Source organism: Phocoena sinus, chromosome 8 (genome assembly GCF_008692025.1).
Source record: "Phocoena sinus isolate mPhoSin1 chromosome 8, mPhoSin1.pri, whole genome shotgun sequence".
In the NCBI taxonomy this organism is placed as follows: domain Eukaryota; kingdom Metazoa; phylum Chordata; class Mammalia; order Artiodactyla; family Phocoenidae; genus Phocoena; species Phocoena sinus.
This window is the reverse complement of record NC_045770.1, coordinates 97,027,914-97,051,206: the sequence shown is the minus strand read 5'-3', so window position 1 is coordinate 97,051,206 and position 23,293 is coordinate 97,027,914. Positions and strand designations below refer to the sequence as shown.

The window sequence follows — 23,293 nt, the reverse complement described above, 5'->3', positions numbered from 1 at the left end:
TTTTGTACCTAACTTGGAATCAGTAGCCAGTCACTTTGTCACTATTCTCACCACTGCTCCTGAATTATAAAAGTTTAAGGAGTAGAAAGACTTTAAGATCGTATCATTCAACCCCAGTCATTTTAGAGATACAGAAATTGAAGTCATTCTTCATTCTTTTTACCCTTGATTCAGTAATAGAAAGTCTTTGGGCTTGCTCAAATGCATCCCTTAAGTTCTCCATATTTCCATCTATAACCACATTGCCAAAGTTTTTCTTTGTACAAACAAACAAAAGGAGGGGCTTCCCTGGTGACGCAGTGGTTAAGAATCCACCTGCCAATGCAGGGGACACGGGTTCGAACCATGGTCCAGGAAGATCCAACATGCCGCAGAGCAACTAAGCCCGTGTGCCACAACTACTAAGCCTGCGCTCTAGAGCCCGTGAGCCACAACTACTGAGCCCTCACACCACAACTACTGAAGCCCACGTGCCTAGAGCCCACACTCAACGAGAGGCCACCGCAATGAGAAGCCCGTGCACCGCAACGAAGAGTAGCCTCCGCTCGCCGCAACAAGAGAAAGACCGCGTACAGCAACGATGACCCAATGTAGCCAAAAGTGAATAAATAAATTAAAAAACAAACAAACAAAATGAATCATGGTAGCAACTGAATTATTTTCAAATATTTTTTTCATACTCCCTGAATGGACCTAACTTTTTTAAAGTAATAGTCAAATGATATTATCCAGCCTTCTATCCTACTGATAGTCCATTCAGGCCTCTGGTACCAATCATAATTCAGAAACAATTATAAAACAACTGTTTTTGTCCTATAACGCTGGGCTGAAAGATAATCTAAGTACCGATAATCAGATTACTGAATTATACTGAACTCTTAACTGGAAGACAATCAGATGAGGCAAATTATTACATGCCTGTATGATAAAAGGCAGAAAAAGAGGGTATTCTAAAAAAGTAAAGAAGGAGGCTATTTCAGGGGGAAAAAATGGCAAACCTCAACAGTACTGGAAACTTGGAGAACCAAAATATAATCATATCAAATGGATTTAAAAGAGCTGGTTGAATAAAATAAAAGCAGTTGTCTACAGAACATATGAGAGGAGGAAAATGGTAAAATGTGACAGGGTGAGAACAATTCCTCTCAATGTATGCCTTATTATATGTTTTGAACTATTACCTAGTCTATACATATATATATATATAATAAACACGTATTAATACTGTGTATGTATACACACATTCTAAAAAGATTGCAGGTTGAGACAATGTTGACTCTTATAACTGATATAGTATTATTAATAAAGCATTTATACAATAGGACTTTGATTTCTTCAGAGATGAGAAAAGGCTAAAGTAAAAGGAACTAAAGACATTTATAGATAAGAGGGTTCAAAATTAAACCAATATACCCCTTGTATTTCCTAGGGTTTTTCCTTTCTCATTTTTCTTTCTTTTTATTTACTTATTATATTTTTCAAAATTTAATGTTTTGACATTAGAAATATTGCTTTATACAAACATTGCCAAGTATAAAAATATATCCCTAGAATTTTCAGTTTTCCCTGCCCAAAGAACTTTGCTATCTCCCTAAGGAGATACACTCATTTTGATTCCTTGACTAATTCCTCCAATCCCCAGTGATCTCCTTTTCCTCCTGAACTCCTATTACTTCTTACATAGCACTTGATTTCATGCTGACTTAATAGTGTTCCACTTATTTCATCTGTGAGTATCCCCAACTCACTTACAATACAATTGAAGACATCCTTTTGTTTAATAATTGTTTAATACCTAAGCATGGTCCTTGTCCTTGAGGAGTTTATTTACCATCTACTGGAGAAGCAGACACACAAATTAACAATGACAATATAGTATGATAACTGTTATAAAGGAGATATGTAAAAAATGTAAAGAGAAAGAGTGCCTGTATCTGTCTGGGAGAAAGAGTGTTTCAAAGGATCTGAAAAAATTTTCCAGGTGAATAAGTGGAGGGAGGAGGGACTTCCCTGGTGGTCCAGTGGTTAAGAATCTGCCTTCCAATGCAGGGGACCCGGGTTCAATTCCTGGTCGGGAAACTAAGATCCCACATGCCATGGGGCAACTAAGCCTATGCACTGCAACTACTGAGCCCCGCGTGCCACAACCAGAGAGAAGCCTGCACGCCACAACTAAAGAAGCCCCCACGCTGCAATGAAAGATCCTGTGTGCCGCAATGAAGATCCCGAGTGAAGCAACTAAGACCTGATACAGCCAAATAAATTAATTAATAAAAAAAAAGTGGAGGAGAGATATGTAACACAGACATATCAGCACATGCAGAAGCATCAAGATGTGTAAAGCATGGTAGATCTGGAAAGCTAAGAATAGTTGAGTATTGCTAAGAGATAAGGCCAGACAGCATCATCACCATAAAGGGTCTGATAAAAGAGCACAGATTTCAGGAAACCGCTGAAGGATTTTGAGCAAGAGAGTGACAATCAGATTACTATTTCTGAAAGATCACTCTGGAAGCAGTGTGGAAGAACTGAAGGGAGAAACATTAGAGGTACAGATAAGAAGTAGGGCAGTTGTTGAAATAGTCCAGGTCAGAGAGAGTTAAGGCCTGAATTAGGGAAGTAGCAATGGGAATGACAGATAAAAGCAAAAGAGGAAAAATCAATGGAAGTTGGTAATTGGTTGGATGAGAGGTAAAGGATGGGAGAGAATTTAGGATTATTTCTGGGTTCCTTTCTTGGGCATTTGGGAATATGATGGTTCCATTCACTAAGACCAAACTACAGGAAGAAAAGTCTGTATTATACCCCCTATGCGTATTTTGCAGCATCAAGCATAGTACTGAGCATACACATAATCAATTCATTCCACTGGTCAACTGGCTGCCTTGAAAAAAGGCCACAGAACCTTTTGCTTAATGACCTCAACTAGTTACTCTTCAAAAGCTGGCATCAATCACCATGCATTGACATGATTCCTGGGTACAGGATAACTGAAATGGACTAATTTACCCAGGAAACAAGCAAAATGAAATAGGCAGCACTTACGTGAATGTGAGGTACATGCGAGTGTGTGTGTACGTCTGTGTGTTGGGGACGGGGTGGGGGGGGGCAGTTCATAACAGAAAACATCCATATATTTATATAATGCTGTGACAGAGACTGCTAGCTGCTGACTCTAGTAACCTTTTTCTCTAGAAACGTATTCCAATTTTTACCTGGGTACATGGCCACTGGCATAAAGATCACATTTCTCAGCTCCTCTTGCGGCTAGGCTTTAGTCATGTGATTAAGTCATAAAATATAGGCACAATATGGTGCGGGTCTTCTAGAAAGTCCCTAAATGGAACTAATTCAGCTGAAAGATGTCCCTTATTTACCTCAGAAGATAACAGAGAGCTACTTCAGTCCTCATGGATCATGAGGCAAAAGATGGAATCTATGGGTAGGATGTTGGAGTAAAAAGACCGAAACCTGAGTTCCTGATTACACCTTGGAGCATATCACATCAGCCATGGACTGCCCATCTTCAGAATTCTTTTCCACAAAAGAGAAATAATCATCTAACTCGATCAAACCACGTTATTTTAGGTTTTTCTATTGTATTCAGACAAACCTAATATAAACATAAAACATCCATGTATTTGCCCAAAAGTATAAATGAAGGGATCAAACTAACATACCAATCAGGAGGCTCACTGGCCTATCCATTGATTTAGGTTAGTGCATGCTAGGCTAGCATAAAGTGTTTCCACACATTATCCTAGCATCTGAAGAGATGTACTGTTCTCTTCAATGCTGGACCATTGTTGTAAACACGGTAAGGTCTTACTGACTTTTGTGACTTGAACAGTAACATCTGTAATGCCCCTGAAAGTTTACTAAATACTTTCACATACATTATCTCATTGAACCTTGCAACCAACCTAGGAGTCAGATAAGGCTGGGATTATTCTCTCCATTTTACAAATGATGAAATTGCCCAAGGTCATTCAGTTTATAAATGATAGAGCAGAAACTTGAACTTTAATCTCGTTAAGTGTAAACATAACCCACTGAATCACAGTGGATAATTCTTAGAGAAATTCTTAGAGATAGTCACAAATTTTAAAATGACCATGATTAATAATAATTAATATGAACATAAATACCTTGATTGAAAAATAGATCACAAGTCAGTATCTTAGTATTTCACAGAACTTACATAAAGACATTTTAAAATTAATTTTTCCATTTACTAACCGAGGAAGCATTCTGTTCAATTTTAGAACTGATGACAGCACCATTTCCTTTGATCCTGCATTTTGCACTAGAGAGGAAAATGAACAAACGAGGGGCGGCACTTTTGGACAGCCTAGGTCAGATTCCATCTAGTTCCACCTGTTGGTGGTATAAGCCACTTTTACAATTGCTTCCAGAAATCTCTTATCAGGAAGTTTATACTGCTCAAATAATTCAACCCTTCAAGGAAAGGTGAACTGACCTTTAGTCCAGCTCTTAAACAGTGAATTGATCCCAGCCCTGCACTGCCATCCCACAGAGAGGCCCCCAGGCTAACAGCCTGAGCAAGAGGGTCTTGTTACATGAGCCCCGGTTTCTAATCCTTGTCTTATAGATGGCTCCATGGGGCATTATGCAAGGTATTTCACCCCCCTCCAAACTGAATTTTCCTCATTAGATTATGGGGGAGAAGGATACTCTCTAGAACTATTTGGAAGCCTGATTAAGCATTAGTAAACATTTTGCTTTTGTAACAGTTAATACAAATAGATATGGAGAATGAAATTACTGCATTCTCTTCTACTTCTCTGAATTTATACTTTGTCTTCTCAAAACAAAATGACTCAGTGCAGAGACTCATTAATGGACCTAGTTTAAGGAAAGTATTAAACTAAGGAGAAAGATATGAATGGTGCTAGAGAGAGAAGGAAAAGATCAAAGAAACATGACTTTCAATGTCACTTTCTTAAGATTATAAAAGCATAGAGCTGACAGTAACCTTAATAGGCCATCTAGTTTAATACATTTTTAAAATTAGAAATCAATATTGTTATTGCATTTTAAAACATTATTTAAAAAAAAATTAAAAAAAAAAACATTATTTAAACACAGAATTCCTTTATCTTAAAATAGCAAGAATTTACATATCTCTATGGTCCCTTCTCATTTTCACCAAAATCCATAGGTTTATATTTGAGTTCTACTTTTTAAAAAAAATTTGTACGTGCTTTTTCACACACACACATACACACACGCACACGCACACACACACACACATATAGTTTTCTTAGGAATTATTTAATGATATAATAATATAATATTCTACTGTATTAATCTACCTCAATTTGCTTCTGGATTATTTCCAGTTTTTTATTAAAAATAATGTAGCTATAAACATTTTTATACAATTTATTTTCTCTTTTGAATTACTTCCTTAAGGTATCTCCCAGAAGTAGGGCTTTAGGATCAAAAGATATACTGATTTTTATGGCTCTTGTATGCGTTGCCAAACTGCTCTCCAGAGACTATGCCACCTTCAAAAAAAGACCAATTTCCTAGCAGACATCCCAGTATAAAGCTTTCTGTTTTAACTAATTCAAAAATATCTTAATTTGCAAAGCTTAAATTATTGTTAATCTGAATATTTAGTTAGGTTATCTTTCCTCTTATATGGACTTTAAAATTTAATTGTAAAGCAACACATGAATGTAACAGACCAATACAGAAGGGTATAAAGTAAAAAGTGAGGCTTCCTCATTTGTAAGCACTTCCCTAATTCAATTTCTCAGAGTATTCACTGTCAACAGATTGTTCTACATCCTTCCAGAACTTTTTCTATGTGTGATCATACATATATGTACAAACGTTAACTTGTTTTTTTACAAAATGTAACCACTTTGTACACATTCTGTAACTTATTTTGTCATTTAATACTTAACGTACATCTTTCCATATTAGTCTAACGCATCCTTTTCAACGGCTGCATGGTAATACCTATTATAAAAATATCATAATTTATTAACCATTCTCTTACTGATGGGCATGCAGATTGACTGTAATTTTTCACTTTAAATTTTTTTTAAGTATTTTAACACTTTAATTCAACTAGAATTCATTGAAGCACATGGTATGAAGTGTGAATCTGAATTTATTTCTTCCATATTCCTTCCAATTATCTCAACTAATGAATTTTTCACATTATTTTGTTACACTCAGTTTGTCACAAATTAAATGGATATGTACTTTGGCATCTATTTCTGGGACCTCAGTTCTATTTTACTTGCATATCTTTAGGTTAAAAACTAAGTAACATAATTTTTTAAAACTTTCTATGAAAGTATCGTAGTATACAGAAAAATATGAATTTGCACTTATAATCAGCACCCTAGAAAACCTCCTGGAGTCTCCTTCCAGCTGTAAGACCCCCAAGGGTAAATACATAGACTAATTTTTCCTGTTTTGGAAATATGAAATCATGCAGTATGCAGTCTTTTGTGTCTGGCTTTTTTCATTCAATATCATATTTGTGAGGTTTGTCCATACAGCTGTGAGTTCATTAATTCTCATTGCAGCATAATATTCCATTATTGAATATACCACAATTTATTTATCAATTCCCTGTTGACAGCATGTTTTCAGTTTCTAGTTTGGGCCTATTATGAATGGTGTGACTATGAGCACTCTAGCATAAGTCTTTTAGTAAACTTATGTCTGCATTTCAGTTGGTTCTGTGCCTTGAAGTAAATGACTGGGCCATAGGGTATGAGTATGTCCAACTTTAGTAATATACTACCAAAGAGCTTTCCTGGTTTGCAGATGACCACCTTGTTCCTCAGGGTGAAAAGAGCGATTATCTCTCTTGTGTCTCTTCATATAATCCCATGATGAAGCCTCCACCCTCATGACCTAATTACCTCCCAAAGGCCTCACCTCCAAATACCATCACATTGGGGATTAGGGCTTCAACATAGGAGCAGGGCATAAGGACATTTTCAGGTGATGAAAATGTTATATATTGTAACTGAGGTGATAATTACATGGCTATATACATATATCGAAGCTTATTAAATCTTACCCTTATAATTGGTGATTTATGGATGATACATTACACATCCATAAAACTGACAGAAAAAAGAAAGATGACAGTTTTTTCTGAGTTAATGACAAACTTTGTAATTTATGAACTATTTGTTTCTGAAAGCTCAAAAAAAATCACCAACTTGTTCGTGTACTTTTAGTTTTATTATTTAATTCTATTTTATAATTTCTTTGGTTTGCTACTTTGCTCCTTTTCTAAATTCTTTAAGCTTAATTACCTTTTTATTTCTTATTAATTTATAACAATAATTTTTCCTCAAAGTATTGCTTTTTGCCCATAGATTTTAATTGTGCTGGGATCAAAAAATAGTTTATTGTTATTTCTCAAATTTATTATCTAACATAGTTGTAAAGGAAAGTAATTTTTAAACTGTCCTTGTGGTTAGGTAACTTTTAAATTATACTTTTATTATCTCTAATTTTATTTTATTATAGCTTGAGGATGTAATATATATAATTTCTACTTTTTATTAACCAAAAACTTCTTTGTATATGATAAATGTTTGTAAAAGATCCATATATTTTTTATTTCCAAATTTTCCCCTTTAGTCTTTTCCTAAATGTTCTAATTTTACCTTATTGTTTGTACATGTTGTTTGTACATACCACATGACTAATGTATACATACCATTTCCTTAGTGATGATAAACACTGAATATTAACTTAAGCAAAAATCATAGTTTTATTGGAAGGCTAGGAGGAAGGAAATTTAGAGGATATAAAAGCACTAAATCCATCATAAGAAGTCATTAGATAACATCTATAACTGAAAAATCAAGGAGAGTAGTTTAAGCATGTTACTTTAAAATATGTAGAAAAATATCAAAAGACATTGGTGAAAAAATCTGTAAGTAGTCTTCTCTGAGGAGTGGGATTTAGAGGTGAGAAGTTTGGGTGGTATGGTACTATTGTGTTTTGTTAAAACTTTCATAAATCCATTTGACTGATAAAATTCTGTAGCTAATAAAAATATACATTAAACAATTTTTGTTCTATTTGGATTTTCCCTCTTTATCCATTATTTGTAACATGTTTTCCTAAAAGTTTTTCAATCATTTCATCTAATTATTACTTTGCAATATTTTTGTATTTTTTTCTTTTAGAATTTACATAGTCGACTTTGTTCCTATTTACGTTCTTTGTTGCTTCTTTTTTCAAAGGATTTATTTATACATCCTTACTTCAAATGTCTTAATGCTGCTCAGAATTCTTATACTTGTCCCTAGTCAAGCTATCTTTCTTCCTTCCTACAGCAACGTGTTTCTTCCTTTCCTCAGCAATACAAATTTTCTTTGCTCTCTTTTATGCCTTTTACTTTTGTTTCCCTAACTCTAAGGAGATAACCTTGAATCTTACTTCAAAGACAAACACAAGGTTAAGTGGTCAGGTAAAGAACATCAACTTTCAGCTCCATTTCTAAGCTTAACTCTGTCCTTCACCATTTTTATAAAATTAATTTATTTATTTATTGTTGGCTGCGTTGGGTCTTCGTTGCTGCGTGCGGGCTTTCTCTAGCTGCGGCAAGCGGGGGCTACTCCTCGTTGTGGTGCGCAGGCTTCCTTCCCCCATTGCGGAGCACGGGCTCTAGGCGCGCGGGCTTCAGCAGTTGTGGCACGTGGGCTCGGTAGTTGCGGCACATGGGCTCTAGAGCGCAGGCTCGGTACTTGTGTCGCACGGGCTTAGTTGCTCTGCGGCATGTGGGATCCTCCCGGACCAGGGCTCGAAACCACGTCCCCTGCATTGGCAGGCGGATTCTTAACCACTGCGCCACCAGGGAAGCCCTCCTTCACCATTTTTACTTTCTGTCTGTTGTTCAAATACAATTATTCTTTGTAGAGTCAGGGTTTCTTTCTTTTTCTTTTTTATTGATATATAATTGACATATATTAATTTCAGGTGTACAATATGACGATTCAATATTTGTATATATTGTGAAATGATCACCACAGTAAGTCTAATTAACATCCATCATCATGCACAGTTACAATCTTTTTTCTTGTGATGAGAACCTGTAAGATCTACTCTCTTAGCGACTTTCAAATATACAATACAGGATTATTAACTACAGTCACCATGTTGTACATTACATCCCCAGGATTTATTTACTGTATGACTGGAAGTTTGTACCTTTTCCCCATCTTCACCCATTTCACCCACCCTTCACCCTCCACCTCTCTGGCAATCACCAATCTTTTCTCTGTATCTATGAGTCCAGGTTTTTTAAAGATATTAAATGTTACATACATATTAGTAAGATCATATGGTATTTGTCTTTCTCTAACTTATTTCACTTAAAATAATGCCCTCAAGGTCCATCCATGTTGTTGTAAGTGGCAGGACTTCCTTCTTCTTTATTGCTGAATAATATCCTTGTAGAGTTTTTTTAAAGCCATCTTAGGACCTGATTTCTCACTTGGGAATTCCTGCTAACTGCGAAAAATCTTACCTATAAGCTGCTTTCAAATGTAATAAAATGTTTGTCCACACTAAACATAACAATAAAAGTGACATTATACTATGTTTTATAAATGTATAATTAAACATTTACCTATAGTTTAGGGTCAAAAAATATTTTATAGGTAGCAAATATTTTCAAAGATCTCAAAACAGTTTATAGATTGGGCACAATGCCTATAGTGCCCAATGGATAAACATAGCCCTGATTCCCACCTCCAAAAACAAGTTTGCTCCTCTGCCCTTGATCCTGGAATTCCCTCCCACCTCTTCTGAAAAAGCATTCCATCATTTAATCATCTTGCTCTTCTCTTGGATCCTCTCTCTCTCCTCGGCTATGGCTCCCTTTCCTTCAGCCTGTAAACATACTCAAGTCTCTCTGCCATCTAAAATTTTAAAAACAACAATAAACTCTCCCTACTCTTGCTATCACCCCCCCTCCTCCTTCCCCAATCCACCGAACTTCTGGAAACAAATCCAGCCTACCTATTGTCTCTAATCCCTCACCCTTCCCATTTACTCTTCAATCCAGGAAAATGTGGCATCCTCCCACACTACTCCACTGAAACTTCGCACCTAATGCCACTAAAAATCTCTTCTGCAGCTCTTACCTTATCTGACCTCTGCGACAAGTGATATTACTGAACACTCCCTCCATCTTGAAACTCACTCCTCCCCCAGTTTCCGTGGCACCACATTTTCCTTGTTCTTCTAAAACTCTCACTCTCAGTATAGGAAGATAAATATCTTTATTTATTGTAAAACTAGCTCTCTGGAAACAAGATTTAAGTTCCTACAATGGGTCCAACTCCCACTCAGAGAAGTTTTATTTGGCAGCAAAGTAAGCCCCAACACCCAGCAGCCAACACAACAGTAGAGAACTAAAACGCTAACATTCCATGTGCTCACTAAAGTGTAGAAAGGGACTATTCTGATCAGTTGGAAATGTTTACAAAGGACAGAGAAGTGTTCCAAGAGAAATGACAGGAGACATAGAGTTAAGAAAGAAAAAAATAATAAAAAGGGAGCAACCATGGGCTTCCCTGGTGGCGCAGTGGTTGGGAATCCGCCTGCCAATGCAGGGGACACTGGTTCGAGCCCTGGTCCGGGAAGATCCCACGTGCCGCGGAGCAACTAGGCCCATGCGCCACAACTACCGAGCCTGTGCCCTACAGCTGGAGTGCCACACTACTGAAGCCTGCGCACCTAGACCCTGTGCCCCGCAACAAGAGAAGCCACCGCAATGAGATGCCCATGCACCGCAACGAAGAGTAGCCCCTGGAGAAAGCCTGCACAGAGCAATGAAGACCCAATGCAGCCAAAAATAAATAAAATATATAAATTTAATTTTTAAAAAAAGGGAGCAACCAAGCTCAGTAGTAGCATAAGGCAGAAGAATGGAGAACACGGACAAGGGATAAAATACTCTGTACTTAACAGAGGTACAGGTAGGGGAGGAAAAGTCAAACACCTACTGATACATCTGTGCTTCGCTTCTGAATAAGGGCAAGCACCTACTAACAATACACATACCAGGTATGGCAGGTTATTGTTTGCACACCCCAAAATACGTGCTCCTATTCTTCTTACACACAATTGTCTGGTTGGACTTCAATTCCCAAGCTCCTCTGCAGCTGGCAGGGGCCTTATATTAAGTCCTCACCTATGAAATGTGAGCACAAGTGATGTTTGCAACTTCTGCCTTACTTGCTTTTAGGGGTTTGCCCTGGACTTGTTCCTTCCCCTTTTCCTTTCTATAACTGGAAATGGCTACAATGGAGGCATCCTCAGAAACCATGGGTTTCAAATGGCTTGGCTGCCCTGCTAACCTGAAATCCCACGATGGCTTCCTAGAGCAGATCCTGCCATCCGCATCCTGGACTCAGGTTAAGTTAGAAAGAAATAAAGTTCTCTCTTGTATGAGCCATTGCACTGGAGGGGGCAGTTGTGGTGGTGGATCTTTTTATAACAGCTGCTCAACCATCACCCTGAGATCCGTGGCACGAAAGCACCTAGAGTACAAAACCTCAGTATACCTCAACATCTTACTGACCAAGTAGGAAACATTAGTCTGGAAAGAGGGGAGTTTTAAGCATAGGGGGAAGTTCTTATCATTAATTAATAACTATAAAGTCAGATTTAACTAACATTGATTGAATGGCACCCAAAGCACTAAATTTGGAACCAGAAGTACTAGTCAAATCTTAGCTCCACCTACTGCTATCTATTATATATAAACGTTGGAAATTTTACTTAAGTTCTCTGAGTCCCCGTTTCCTAGCATCCACCCTCATGAGTAAATGTCATAACACATCTACAGTACAATATAATAAATAATGTCTCAAATAATGACACCACAACATAAAGAAATGTTCAATTATGTTCTATTATACCAGAGAATCTGGGGAATATATCATATATTCTGTAGACATTTCTGTTAAAATATTAAGTTCTAATCCTTCAATCCTTGTGAACTGAATAGGAAAGAGGGCCTTGAGAAATCAGACCTAAAAGCAAAGCAGCTAACAACACAGGCTCTAGGGTCAGATAAACTTCATTCAAGCTTCACCTCCACATTTACTAGCTTGGTGACCTTGGGCAAGTTACATAACCTAAATTTCAGTTTCCTCATGGAAAAGTGAGGATCAGGCTGGTACCTGCCTCACAAATATCTTGTAAGGACTAAATGAGATTGCTGTCCATCTCCAGTCCTCCTGTATATGAGAATGACTCCAGCTGCCATACCAAGAGCATCTATTTGAATATATTTCCCTCTTAAGACAGTATTTGGGGGGGCTGGACTTACTTAGAAGTTGGAATATTACCTCTGTATTTAAAAAAATGTAAGAGAAATAATCTCTGCTAAGGAGTTAGAATTTAAATGAAATAGTGTTTCCCATTTAGTGTCATCTAATAGAAAATTAAATCTGGGAAGTGAGGTTACCCAAGTGTTACTATACTTGGAAACAACAGATGAAACTTTAAACTTGAAAATTACACGAGGGGGTCTTCTCAGGTTTTGTTGCCTAAAACCTTATGAAAATACCAACAAAAATGGAAGCAGAGATATTAGCGATAATTTTGTCAATTAAAAAATATAATTTCTCTTCTGATGTCCCTTCTCCTCTAAAGATAATAACCAAAGCTGGTTTTATTACTTGGCTGAGTTTAAGAACTTTCCAGTTAGGGAACTCGATGTCAGGTCCTTCAACAATAATTATTTTCTCTTAACTACTAAGAAATATGATAAGAAAAGTTCACAATGTGAGACAAAACAATCACTTCTTTTCCTTATGAGTTTGTTTCTTTAGAAACATGAGACCAAAACCAAATATTTACTGGAAGAACAAAGGTCAAAACAGTCTCTACCTATGTCCAGACATGGCAACAAAAATTAGCAAGACTCAGACTTCCCTGGTGGCGTAGTGGTTAAGAATCTGCCTGCCAATGCAGGGAACAAGGGTTCGAGCCCTGGTCCGGGAAGATCCCACATGCCACGGAGCAACTGAGCCTGCACTCTAGAGCCCACGAGCCACAATTACTGAGCCCTCGTGCCACAGCTACTGAAGCCCACGTGCCTAGAGCCCATGCTTCTCAACGAGAAGCCACCTCAATGAAAAGCCCACGCCCCACAATGAAGAGGAGCCCCCGATCACCGCAACTAGAGAAAGCTTCCACGTGCAGCAACGAAGACCCAATGCAGCCAAAATTAAATTAATTAATTAAAAAAAAATTAGCAAGACTCCAAAGACTATTCATAGGCATAATCTGGAAAAGAAAAAAGGCAGGGCCATTCTTCCTGAAGACCTAACCTATTTTCTTCTACCGGTATATTCACTATCCTCTACCATGCCAATCCTTGAAGACAAGGCAAAAGATTGATGGCACATATAAGACTTTATAAGTTAATCATGTGTTTAAATATCAGGTTTGGTGGTCTAGAGACTATCAAGAAAGACTATCAATTTTAGGTCTCATTAAATAGTTTACTTTAAGATACTTGACACATATTAATTCATCCTCTCAACCCCCTATGAGGTAACTTTTATCAACTCCATGTGTTGGGGAAATTTGATGAAGGACAATAATAATGCTATTTTCTATTTACAAAATACCTTTCTTACAAAATACCACATGTTTTATCTTCTCAGTCTGCTAACATTCCTGTGAAGTAGGTGGTAATATTACGTTTTCCTTTCTTATAGGTAAAATGCTAGGACTCAAGGGGCTTAATGACTTACTCACATGGTAGCTTGTATTTTATCCACTAACTAGAACATACTGCTTGGGATTAACACTAGACCATGGACTCAAGTCTGAACTGCACATAATTCAAAAGTGTCAAGCTTCGAGTTTTCTCTACAGCCATCTTTCAACACATCACATTCCAAAAAAGAGTGGGGTCATGCTTGCTGTTTAAGCTCATGTGCTCACTGTTTATAAAGCTTATTATCATTTCTCTAAATTGCACTATTTAAGTTTTGTCTAAATGCCTGAAAGCTAAATTATTTTTTGTTTACTCTCTGTGCACTAGTATTATAAATGATGTCATCAGGAATATACAAAACTGTTAGACAAAGCTGCAGGGCCAATAAAAGCAACTCACTTGGGCAAGAGTGTGCTTCTTCTTCTCCCCCCGCCCCCCGCCCTCCTCCTTTTTTGAAGTAGGCATCACACAAAAAGATGACTCATTAAGCCCAAAAGAGTTGACTATGCCATGTAAGGGCTTCTTATGCAGCCCTCCACAAAGAGACCTGAGTGGCAGCATAAGGCCTCCTCTTCTGTGCATTTTCCTCCAGGCAGAATGTGCATTTGTGTGGCTACATACACAATTATAATCTCCCCTGAAAAGCAATTCCTTCCATATGACAGGCTGAACAGTGGCCTGAGTGCTAGCCTCATGTTGCCTGTGCAGTTAACATGCTGAAATAGCAGACACATTTAATCTCTCCTTTCTGAAAAACTAAGATAGGACAGAAGAAGCGAAGCTGGAAAGAAATCTACACAGAGAGAAAGGAAGGCAGCCCAAGCGCCCAAACTCACTTTCTCATGGGCTGAGCTTCTTTGTGTGTTGCCTACTTACGTGTCAATTTGCAGGACTTTAGGGCATGAGAACCATGGAGCCGAGTGGTTCTGGCAGCCTCTCCATTTGACAAGCAAAGCCAGAGACATGCGGCCTTTTGGTACATTTCACATTCAAAAGTGTTATTGTTTCAAGCATGCTTATTTTAAAATATATAATTTTCCCATTTCGTGCACATGTTGTATGTAAGTTGGCCACAGGAGGGGCTCTGCCACATGATCTTTAAAAAGAAAAAATAAAATGGCAATGGCTCTAATGTAGCCCCATCCCTGCCAGATACCTCTGTTTACCGTTGGGGGCAGTGGGCTATCCCGAGTGAGAGAAGTCTGAATTTAACAAACACCTGATATGAAGGCCAGGGCACAAACAGATTTCTGTCTTAGATTACAGAAACTGAAGCTTGTGTTTTACCACAATTACCTGTAATCTCAGGGCCAGATAATAGTATTAACAAGACCTTGAGCTACACAATAGGACAGCTGGAAAAAGGCTCTTTCTCTCTCCAAAGAACAGTGCTTTTAAAAAGCTAATTCAGGGCTTCCCTGGTGGCACAGTGGTTGGGAGTCCGCCTGCCGATGAAGGGGACGTGGGTTCGTGCCCCGGTCCGGGAGGATCCCACGTGCCGCGGAGCGGCTGGGCCCGTGAGCCATGGCCGCTGAGCCTGCGCGTCCGGAGCCTGTGCTCCGCAACGGGAGAGGCCGCAACAGTGAGAGGCCCGTGTAACACAAAAAAAAAAAAAAAAAAAAAAGCTAATTCAATGAAGAAAAAGAAAGGGCTCTGAAAGTGCCTTCTCAAACAATATTTACTTTTACTGCGTTCCTGCTAATCAAACAAAACTTAGTCACAAGCTTTTATGAAAAATACATTGGATGATTTCAGCAGTAATTACTTTGTTTAAAGAAAGGTGCTTAAGAGAAAACATAGCTAATGGGATCGGTAATTTGGTAAGTTCAGATGTGTTTGGGAAAATCCCTCCTCTCTTTGATAAATCATTAAAATTCTGCTCAGATAAACGTGTTTTGACTTGAAATTCCAATCATAGAATGAGCAATTTCCTAAGGCCCGTAGGGGAGTAGCGCAAGGGCATCCCAACACAGTGGACCCAGGGATTAGTTGACAAGGGTAATTCCAGTCTTAAAGCATATTACTCCACCCAACTGAAGATGGAATCTCAAGGAGATGCCCCCAAATTGTATAAAATTTCCTTCCTTCATAAAATATCATTTTAAAAAATGAATTAAAACTTACTGTTGTGTAACCGAAACAAAGAAAATGTGTCAACCATGAAATTAAAGTTACTCATTTAGCAAACATGGTATTTATGCAAATAATAGTGATCCCCAACTTTGGGACAGCATTCAGATGAAAGATTTTAATCAGTCATCCTTTTTTTTGTCAATGGAAGGAGAAAAAAGCTTAGTGTCTCTCACACAGTAGGAATTCAATAACTATTTGTTGAACTGGAGTCCCTTCTCTCATTTGAAAAAAAAAATTATTTTGCTACTTAAAGCAGACTATTCATCTAACAACTGAGCACTTAACTTGGGCCAAGCACTGTGCTAGATTTTGGAGATACTGAGAGAATAAGCCTGCCCTTATGGCTTACATTCTAGTAAGAAACAGTAACAAAATATACAAATAGATAAATAAGATAATTGTGATAAGTGCTAAGAAGGCTATAAACAGGATAATGAACTAGAGATAAGCTAATGGCTCATTTTGTCTCTTCTCATCTACTATTATTAGTTTTTAAAACTTTAATTACCTACTCAGCTTCCTAAATTTACTCATTTAGCAAATGTGGTATTTATAACAAATAAAAGAGATTCCCAACTTTTGGACAGCATTTGGAGGAAAGATTTTAAGATTATTTGAATATATAAATGATAAGCAAAGTAAACAATTTACAGAACCTTAGAATTTAAACCCTAGAATAACACTGACATCACCTGCAATCAGTTACCTTGGAGAAATGGGGATGGGTAAGGGTCAACAAACAACGTGCCTTAGAACCCACTTGCTCTTTTTTCTCCCCAGCAAAAACATAATTAGGGCTTCCCTGGTGGCACCATGGTTAAGAATCTGCCTGCCAGTGCAGGGGACACGGGTTCGAGCCCTGGTCCGGGAGGATCCCACATGCCGTAGAGAAACTAAGCCCGTGCGCTACAACTACAGAGATGGGAAATAAGTGTCATTATAGCGCGAGTGAACTATATGTATGCAGGTGTTTCCTAGCATAGGGTTGGGTTTGGAAGATTCACTCATTATATTCAAACAAAAATAAGTTTGCTTATCAGGATTCATCCAAAAGCAAAAAAAGAAATTGTGCCTGGCAGTAAGACAAGTAAATATCATGTGCTATGATATCAGCAAATGCAAAAAAGTACGATTAGTAACACTTAATAATCTTCAACACAGAAAGAATCATATGTCAGAACCTTTGTCAAGGCTTGAAAAAACTGTATCAACCTCATGACTGGAAGGGACTATATCAGTTACTGTTGGATGTTGTCTTAGTCCAGGTACTCTGAGAAGCAGACAACAAGACAGGATCAGACATGCAAGAGATATACTGAAAAGCCCATGAGGGAAAATGGGGAGGGAGCTAGAAGAAGCTGGGAGAGCTGACAGACCACAATGCAGGGTTGACCCTTGTAAAGAAGAGCGAGGGAGTGAGAGTATTAGACTGCAGTGCAGTGGGAGTCCTCAAGCCAAAGTCACCATCAGAGGAGTCACACTTCTCATAAAAGTGGGTCTTCCCCACCCAGTCATCCGCTGGGAGCAGCCTGCAGGAAGTGTGACCTCAATGTGAACAAGGTGTTGGATTGAGAGCTGGGGTTCAGAGTTAATTACCCTCCCCTCCGCATAATAGGGGATCTGAGAGGCACGATTTCATGGCTGTCACAGATGTATTACATTTTTGTTAAAATGTAGGAGTAATAATAGCAGCTAATATTTATTGAGCACCTACCCAGGTGCTCTAGAAGGAAAGGTATCTTACTCATCTTTGTGTATCCTCTTTTTACAATGAAGATACAATGTAGCAGCCAGGCATTGCTCTAAAAGCTTACATGTATGAGGTAAGTACATTTTGCATATCAGGAAACTAAGGCACAGAGAGGTTAAGTAACTTCTTCAAGGTCACACAGCTACACAAAGTACATAGATTATTGTCATTAAAACTCTCCTAAATGGTTTATTTTTAGAAGTTATCTTACTTATTGCCTGCATTTGAGAGATGAGTCCAGTGGCAAGAAGGAACTGGAATTTTACTATTCCCTGATCCATCCTGGTTCCTAGTATGCCCCCTCCTGGCAGAAATGTTAAATTAAGCCCTTGGAGTCACCTGAACTTACTCCAGAATCCATGCAACCATTATGAGCAGGTCTATGCAATAGCTGGAGCCTCATTGTTGGAGTTGCTCAAGGTATTCATTGCATGGAGTTTAACAATGTGGACTCTGGAGTCAGACTGCTAGATTAGAATTCTGCCTCTAGGACTCACTAACTAGTTATTTAATACCTTTGTGCTGTAGTTTCCTCATATGTGAAATGGAGATAAAAATTGAACCTATCTTCATGTGCATTAATGTTTATAAAGCACATAAAATGTTCCCTGGTACATAGTAAGTACTTAATAAGTCTTAGTTATTGCTGTTAGCTGCTCACATTTGGGGGGCCCTAAGGTCAGATTATTCATATTCAATTTAACACACATGTATGTATAAAGTGTCTAGATTGTGAAAGGTAGGTATACAATGATGAGAAAGATACAATTCCTGTGTTCAGGAAACTGATTTGCAACTAATGAACTGTTTAAGAACTCCATTCTTAAAAGGGAAGCAAGGATCACTACGCTTTACAGGCAACAGATATTTTGGTTTGTTTATTTTTATCTTCTTGGTAGAGAGGAAAAAACAGGCATGGAATCTGATAAACCTGGATTTGAATCCCTGCTTTTATGTATCATCACCTATGTGACTTTGTACAAATCAATTAGCCTTTCTAAGCCTCAGTTTCCTTATTTGTAAAATGAGGAGACGATATTAATAACTACTAAATAGGACTAATAATAATACCTAACTGTATGGTGGTTGTGAAGATTAAATGAGTTAAGGCACAGTGCTAAGCATAAATGAAGTGCTCCAAAACTATAGCTTAAAAATAACTATCCAGTTTATTGTGATTCCTCTAAAACTATAGCCCTCAAAGGAGAAAGACCATCTCGGATTTCCTGGAGTTATCTATTATGCCAATCCACTACCAGTCTTAGTGAGAATAAGCAGTATCCATAGAAACAGAAGAGGCAAATTGAAGCATGAGTGAAAGCAAGCACCTCACCAATTTAGGTGGGGTAAAATAATAAACCTCAAACCCTCATGCTTACACTCAGGTCAGCACGTAGGTAGTGTGTTTTGCAAACCTGGGACCAGAACAGGCTGCCCTTCAGCTCTAGAGAACTCTCCACACCCAACCAGATACACAGACACACCTCAGCCTCTGGCAGAAGCTTCCAATAAGTAGCTTTCATAAAGTGGAAACCTTTCAAGGGCTCTATATTTATTTCATCTCCTTACCAGACTCTCCTCTCTCTCTATTCACGCCTGGGCATTAACATAGTTCCTATCACTCCATTCTGATGACTGCAGGCATGAACATCATGGAGTCAGTTCTGTAATGATGATCTTAAGATCCTAAGCCATTCCAGGCCATGATTACAGGTTCCTAATCCACAAAGTCAGCAGGGAATGGATCAGTTTATCCAACAGGATGAAAGACTGTTTTCTTCACTAGTAGTCAAAAAGGCAAATATAAGCCCTGGCTAGCAGGCAGAAGGGAAAATCTATGGATATTCACTGAATAGGTATCCCTGTCGTCTATACCATAATACTAAAAAGAGGTCTCCAGACACACCTACCAAGGGATATTGAGCTTTCACTTTTCTGATGCACTGAAAACATAGAGCTTTCCTATCTATGCAATTTTCTTTTTTGTATGTGTATTTTCTTCTCTAGGCCTACACATGTGACTTTATAACTTATTTTTTAAAAAAAAGAAGAAGAAGGAGAAGGAGGAGGAGAAGGAGAGGAGGAAGAAGAAAAGCCAAGCCAAAAATAATCCCTGGGGCTTCCCTGGTGGCGCAGTGGTTAAGAGTCCGCCTGCCAATGCAAGGGACACGTGTTCGTGCCCCGGTCCGGGAAGATCCCACATGCCGCGGAGCGGCCGGGCCCGTGAGCCACGGCCGCTGAGACTGCGCGTCCGGAGCCTGTGCTCCGCAACGGGAGAGGCCGCAACAGTGAGAGGCCCGCGTACCGCAAAAAATAAATAAATAAATAATTAAAAAGTTAAAAAAAAAAAAAAAAACCCTCTGTAGGTATTTAAATTTTCAAATCAGAAAATATTTTATTAAATTAATCTATAAGGGGTGATTTTCAGTGGTCATTATATTGAGGGTGAATGCTTCAAAATAGCAACAGCATGCCTCTAAAAGGGACCAAACTGTAATGGGCAGGGTTGTTCTCAACTAAAGACAAATGCATTTCAGCAGAGTTGTATGGTCTGAGGAACCATGAGGAAGCCAATGAGTAGGATGACCCTGCTTAGGGCAGTATGAACGTCCAGATGGTGAATGGCACAGGGAGGTAAGGCACTTAAATATGCAACAGAACCTGAAGGAGGTTCAATAATCCAGGGTTCAATAATTAGATAAGTGGTTAGACATTGAAGCTTTTACAACCAACCTGAAATCTTGATTCTGTTTATAGATTTATTATCAACATTGCCACTGAATTAGTGGCTGATAAAAGCCACTTTTGGAGGGACCACCAACTTCTACTCACCAAAGCACCGGTATATTAAATATGTCAAGCCTTTGAGGCATATAATTTAAATATGTTAAGACTTTGACGCAAACATCCAAGGAAGTGAACAATAGACTAGGCTTTTCAAATATTTCATAGATTCGTTAGTACTGAGTAAATAAGATAAAATACATAAAATCCTTAGCAAAAGTCTAGGCATTGTTAGACATTGATATTCTTATTCATTGGATGCAAAATTATCTGTGATATAACAATGCTCTTTATATATATATATATATATATATATATATATATATATATATACACCTTTCAAAAACCACACAGCCCTTAAACCTGGTGAAAAGATGCTCAACTTCAGAAAAGAAATGCACATTAAATCTACCCTGGGACTATTTGTCACTTAACAGGTTGAAAAAATCTGATGGTTTGAGTTTGATATACTTTGTTGGAAAGACTATGGGGAAACAGGCATACTCTTACATTGCTAGTGCAGTGTAAAATGGTACAACCCCTGTGAAAGACGATTTGGCAATATCTATCAATATTTAAAATGCATATGTCCCTGACGCACCAATTTCACTTTGTGGAATTTATCCTTGCAGATATACTAGCAATGGCACAAAATTACAGGTTATTCAGTGGGGTATTTTCAGTAATAGCAAAAGGCTAAAAACAACATGTGTACCAACAGGGAATTGGTCAAATAAATTATTTAAAATACTATGTAGCTAAACATTTTTTTTTTTTTTTTTTCGCGGTACGCGGGCCTCTCACTGTTGCGGAGCACAGGCTCCGGACGCGCAGGCTCAGCCGCTCCGCGGTATGTGGGATCTTCCCAGACCGGGGCACGAACCCGTGTCCCCAGCATCGGCAGGCAGACTCTCAACCACTGTGCCACCAGGGAAGCCCTAAACATTTTTTTAAAAGAATGAGAAAGCTCTCACTGACACAGAAATCACTCCAAGATATATTGAATGAAAAAAGTGTATTCTCCCTTATATACCTAATAAACTAAACTCTGGAAGGATACACAGGAAACCAGTAATAGTGGTTACTAGTGGGGGGCTGAGGATGGATGGAAACTGGCAGATGGGGGAAAAAGGGTTGGAAGAGACTTTTCATTATAAACTTCTTTATGTTTTTTAATCTAGTTTCCATATTACTAATTCAAAAATTTAAACTAGAATTGTTTTTCATTAAAAAATGTGTATAGGGCTTCCCTGGTGGCACAGTGGTTGAGAGTCCACCTGCCAATGCAGGGGACAAGGGTTCGTGCCCCGGTCCGGGAAGATCCCACATGCCGCGGAGCGGCTGGGCCCGTGAGCCATGGCCGCTGAGCCTGTGCATCCGTAACCTGTGCTCTGCAACGGGAAAGGCCACCAGAGTGAGAGGTCCGCGTACCGCAAAAAAAAAAAAAAAAAAAAATGTGTATAGTACATCCATACAATTGAATATTATTCAGTGATAAAAAGAAATGAACTATCAAGCCAGGAAAAGACATGGAGGGACCTTAAACGCATATTGCTCAGTGAAAAAAGCCAGTCTGAAAAGGTTATGTACTCTATGACTCCAACTATATGACATTCTGGAAATGTAAAACTTTAGAGACAGTAAAAAGATGAATGGTTGTCAGTGGTTGGGGGACAGAGGGAAGGATGAATAGACAGAGCACAGAGGATTTTCAGGGCAGTGACACTATTCTGCATAATACTATAATGGTTGATACATGACATCATGCATTTGTCAAAACCCATAAAACTGTACAACACAAAGAGTGAACCCTAATGTAAACTGTGGATTTTGGTTAATAATAATTTATCAATATTGGTTCATCAATTGTAATGAATGTACTATATTAATGTCACATGTTAATAATGGGAAGCTCTGAGTGAGAGAGAGAGGGAGTATATGGGAACACTCTATAATATCTGCTCAATTTTCTGTAAACTTAAAATTGCTCTAAAAAATAAAGTCTATCAATTTTTTAAAACGTGTGCATACATGTATGTATATACATACATACACACAACATACATATATCCTTTTTTCATCCAGTAAATGCCTTACACACTGAAGGTGTTACAGTGTGTGTAAAGTATTACAGCCACAGCCTTAATGGTCAAGAGCTCAAGCTCAGGAGTGGGCAAATTAGGTTCTGATCCTAGCCCTACCATTTTGTAGCTGTGTGGCCTTATTTGTGCAAGTCACCTCTTCAGCCTCAGTTTCGCTGTCTGCAAAATGGAAGAAAAACACAGTCTCCTCCTGGGGCTGTTATGAAGATTCAATAAAGAATGCACGTAAAATGCTTAGCATAGTGCCTAATGTAAAAGAAATGCTCAAAAATGTTAGTTGCCGCTATAACGGTTAAATGATTGTTCACAGAATGACTAATTTGGCACTTCAAGGTTCCAAGGTTACTCCACTGGCAGCATATCAGTAATACCCCCAAAGGCCCCTCAATTCTCAACTCCAACCTAGCCCACTTAGGGTACAATCCACACTGTCTGAGCTCCAGCGGGTACACTTGAGCATTCTCTACTCCCAGATGGTGTTTTCCTCCTCGCTGGGCCTTACAAGTTCAGGCCCTGGACCGCCCCCACCCCGCCCCTCCCTAGCCCACCCTACCCGTTCCTACTCAGACCTCGCCCCGGCCTCCTCACCAAACCCTGGCCTAATTCGTCTGCACTTCTTTCCTTCCCCGAAACTGAAGGAAGCGCCTACCCAGATATTCGTAGTCCGGTAGGGCTAGGCGTTCCGGACTCAGCATCCTCTGACCAGGGTAGCTTCCGAGCTCCAGCTCTCCCGCTTCCGGAAGCCAGGTCGAGGGCTCTCTCTGTTGC

The 23,293-nt window shown here is 38.7% G+C and overlaps 1 protein-coding gene across 1 annotated transcript in view; it reads right to left on the bottom strand.

The window, feature by feature from the left end:
• C8H11orf49 (chromosome 8 C11orf49 homolog) overlaps positions 1-23,293 on the bottom strand; it is a 189,595-nt gene extending 166,302 nt beyond the window's left edge. The window contains 1 exon segment of the mRNA XM_032640346.1: positions 23,175-23,293. Coding sequence (XP_032496237.1) covers positions 23,175-23,220 — 46 coding nt within the window. The 5' untranslated portion in view covers positions 23,221-23,293.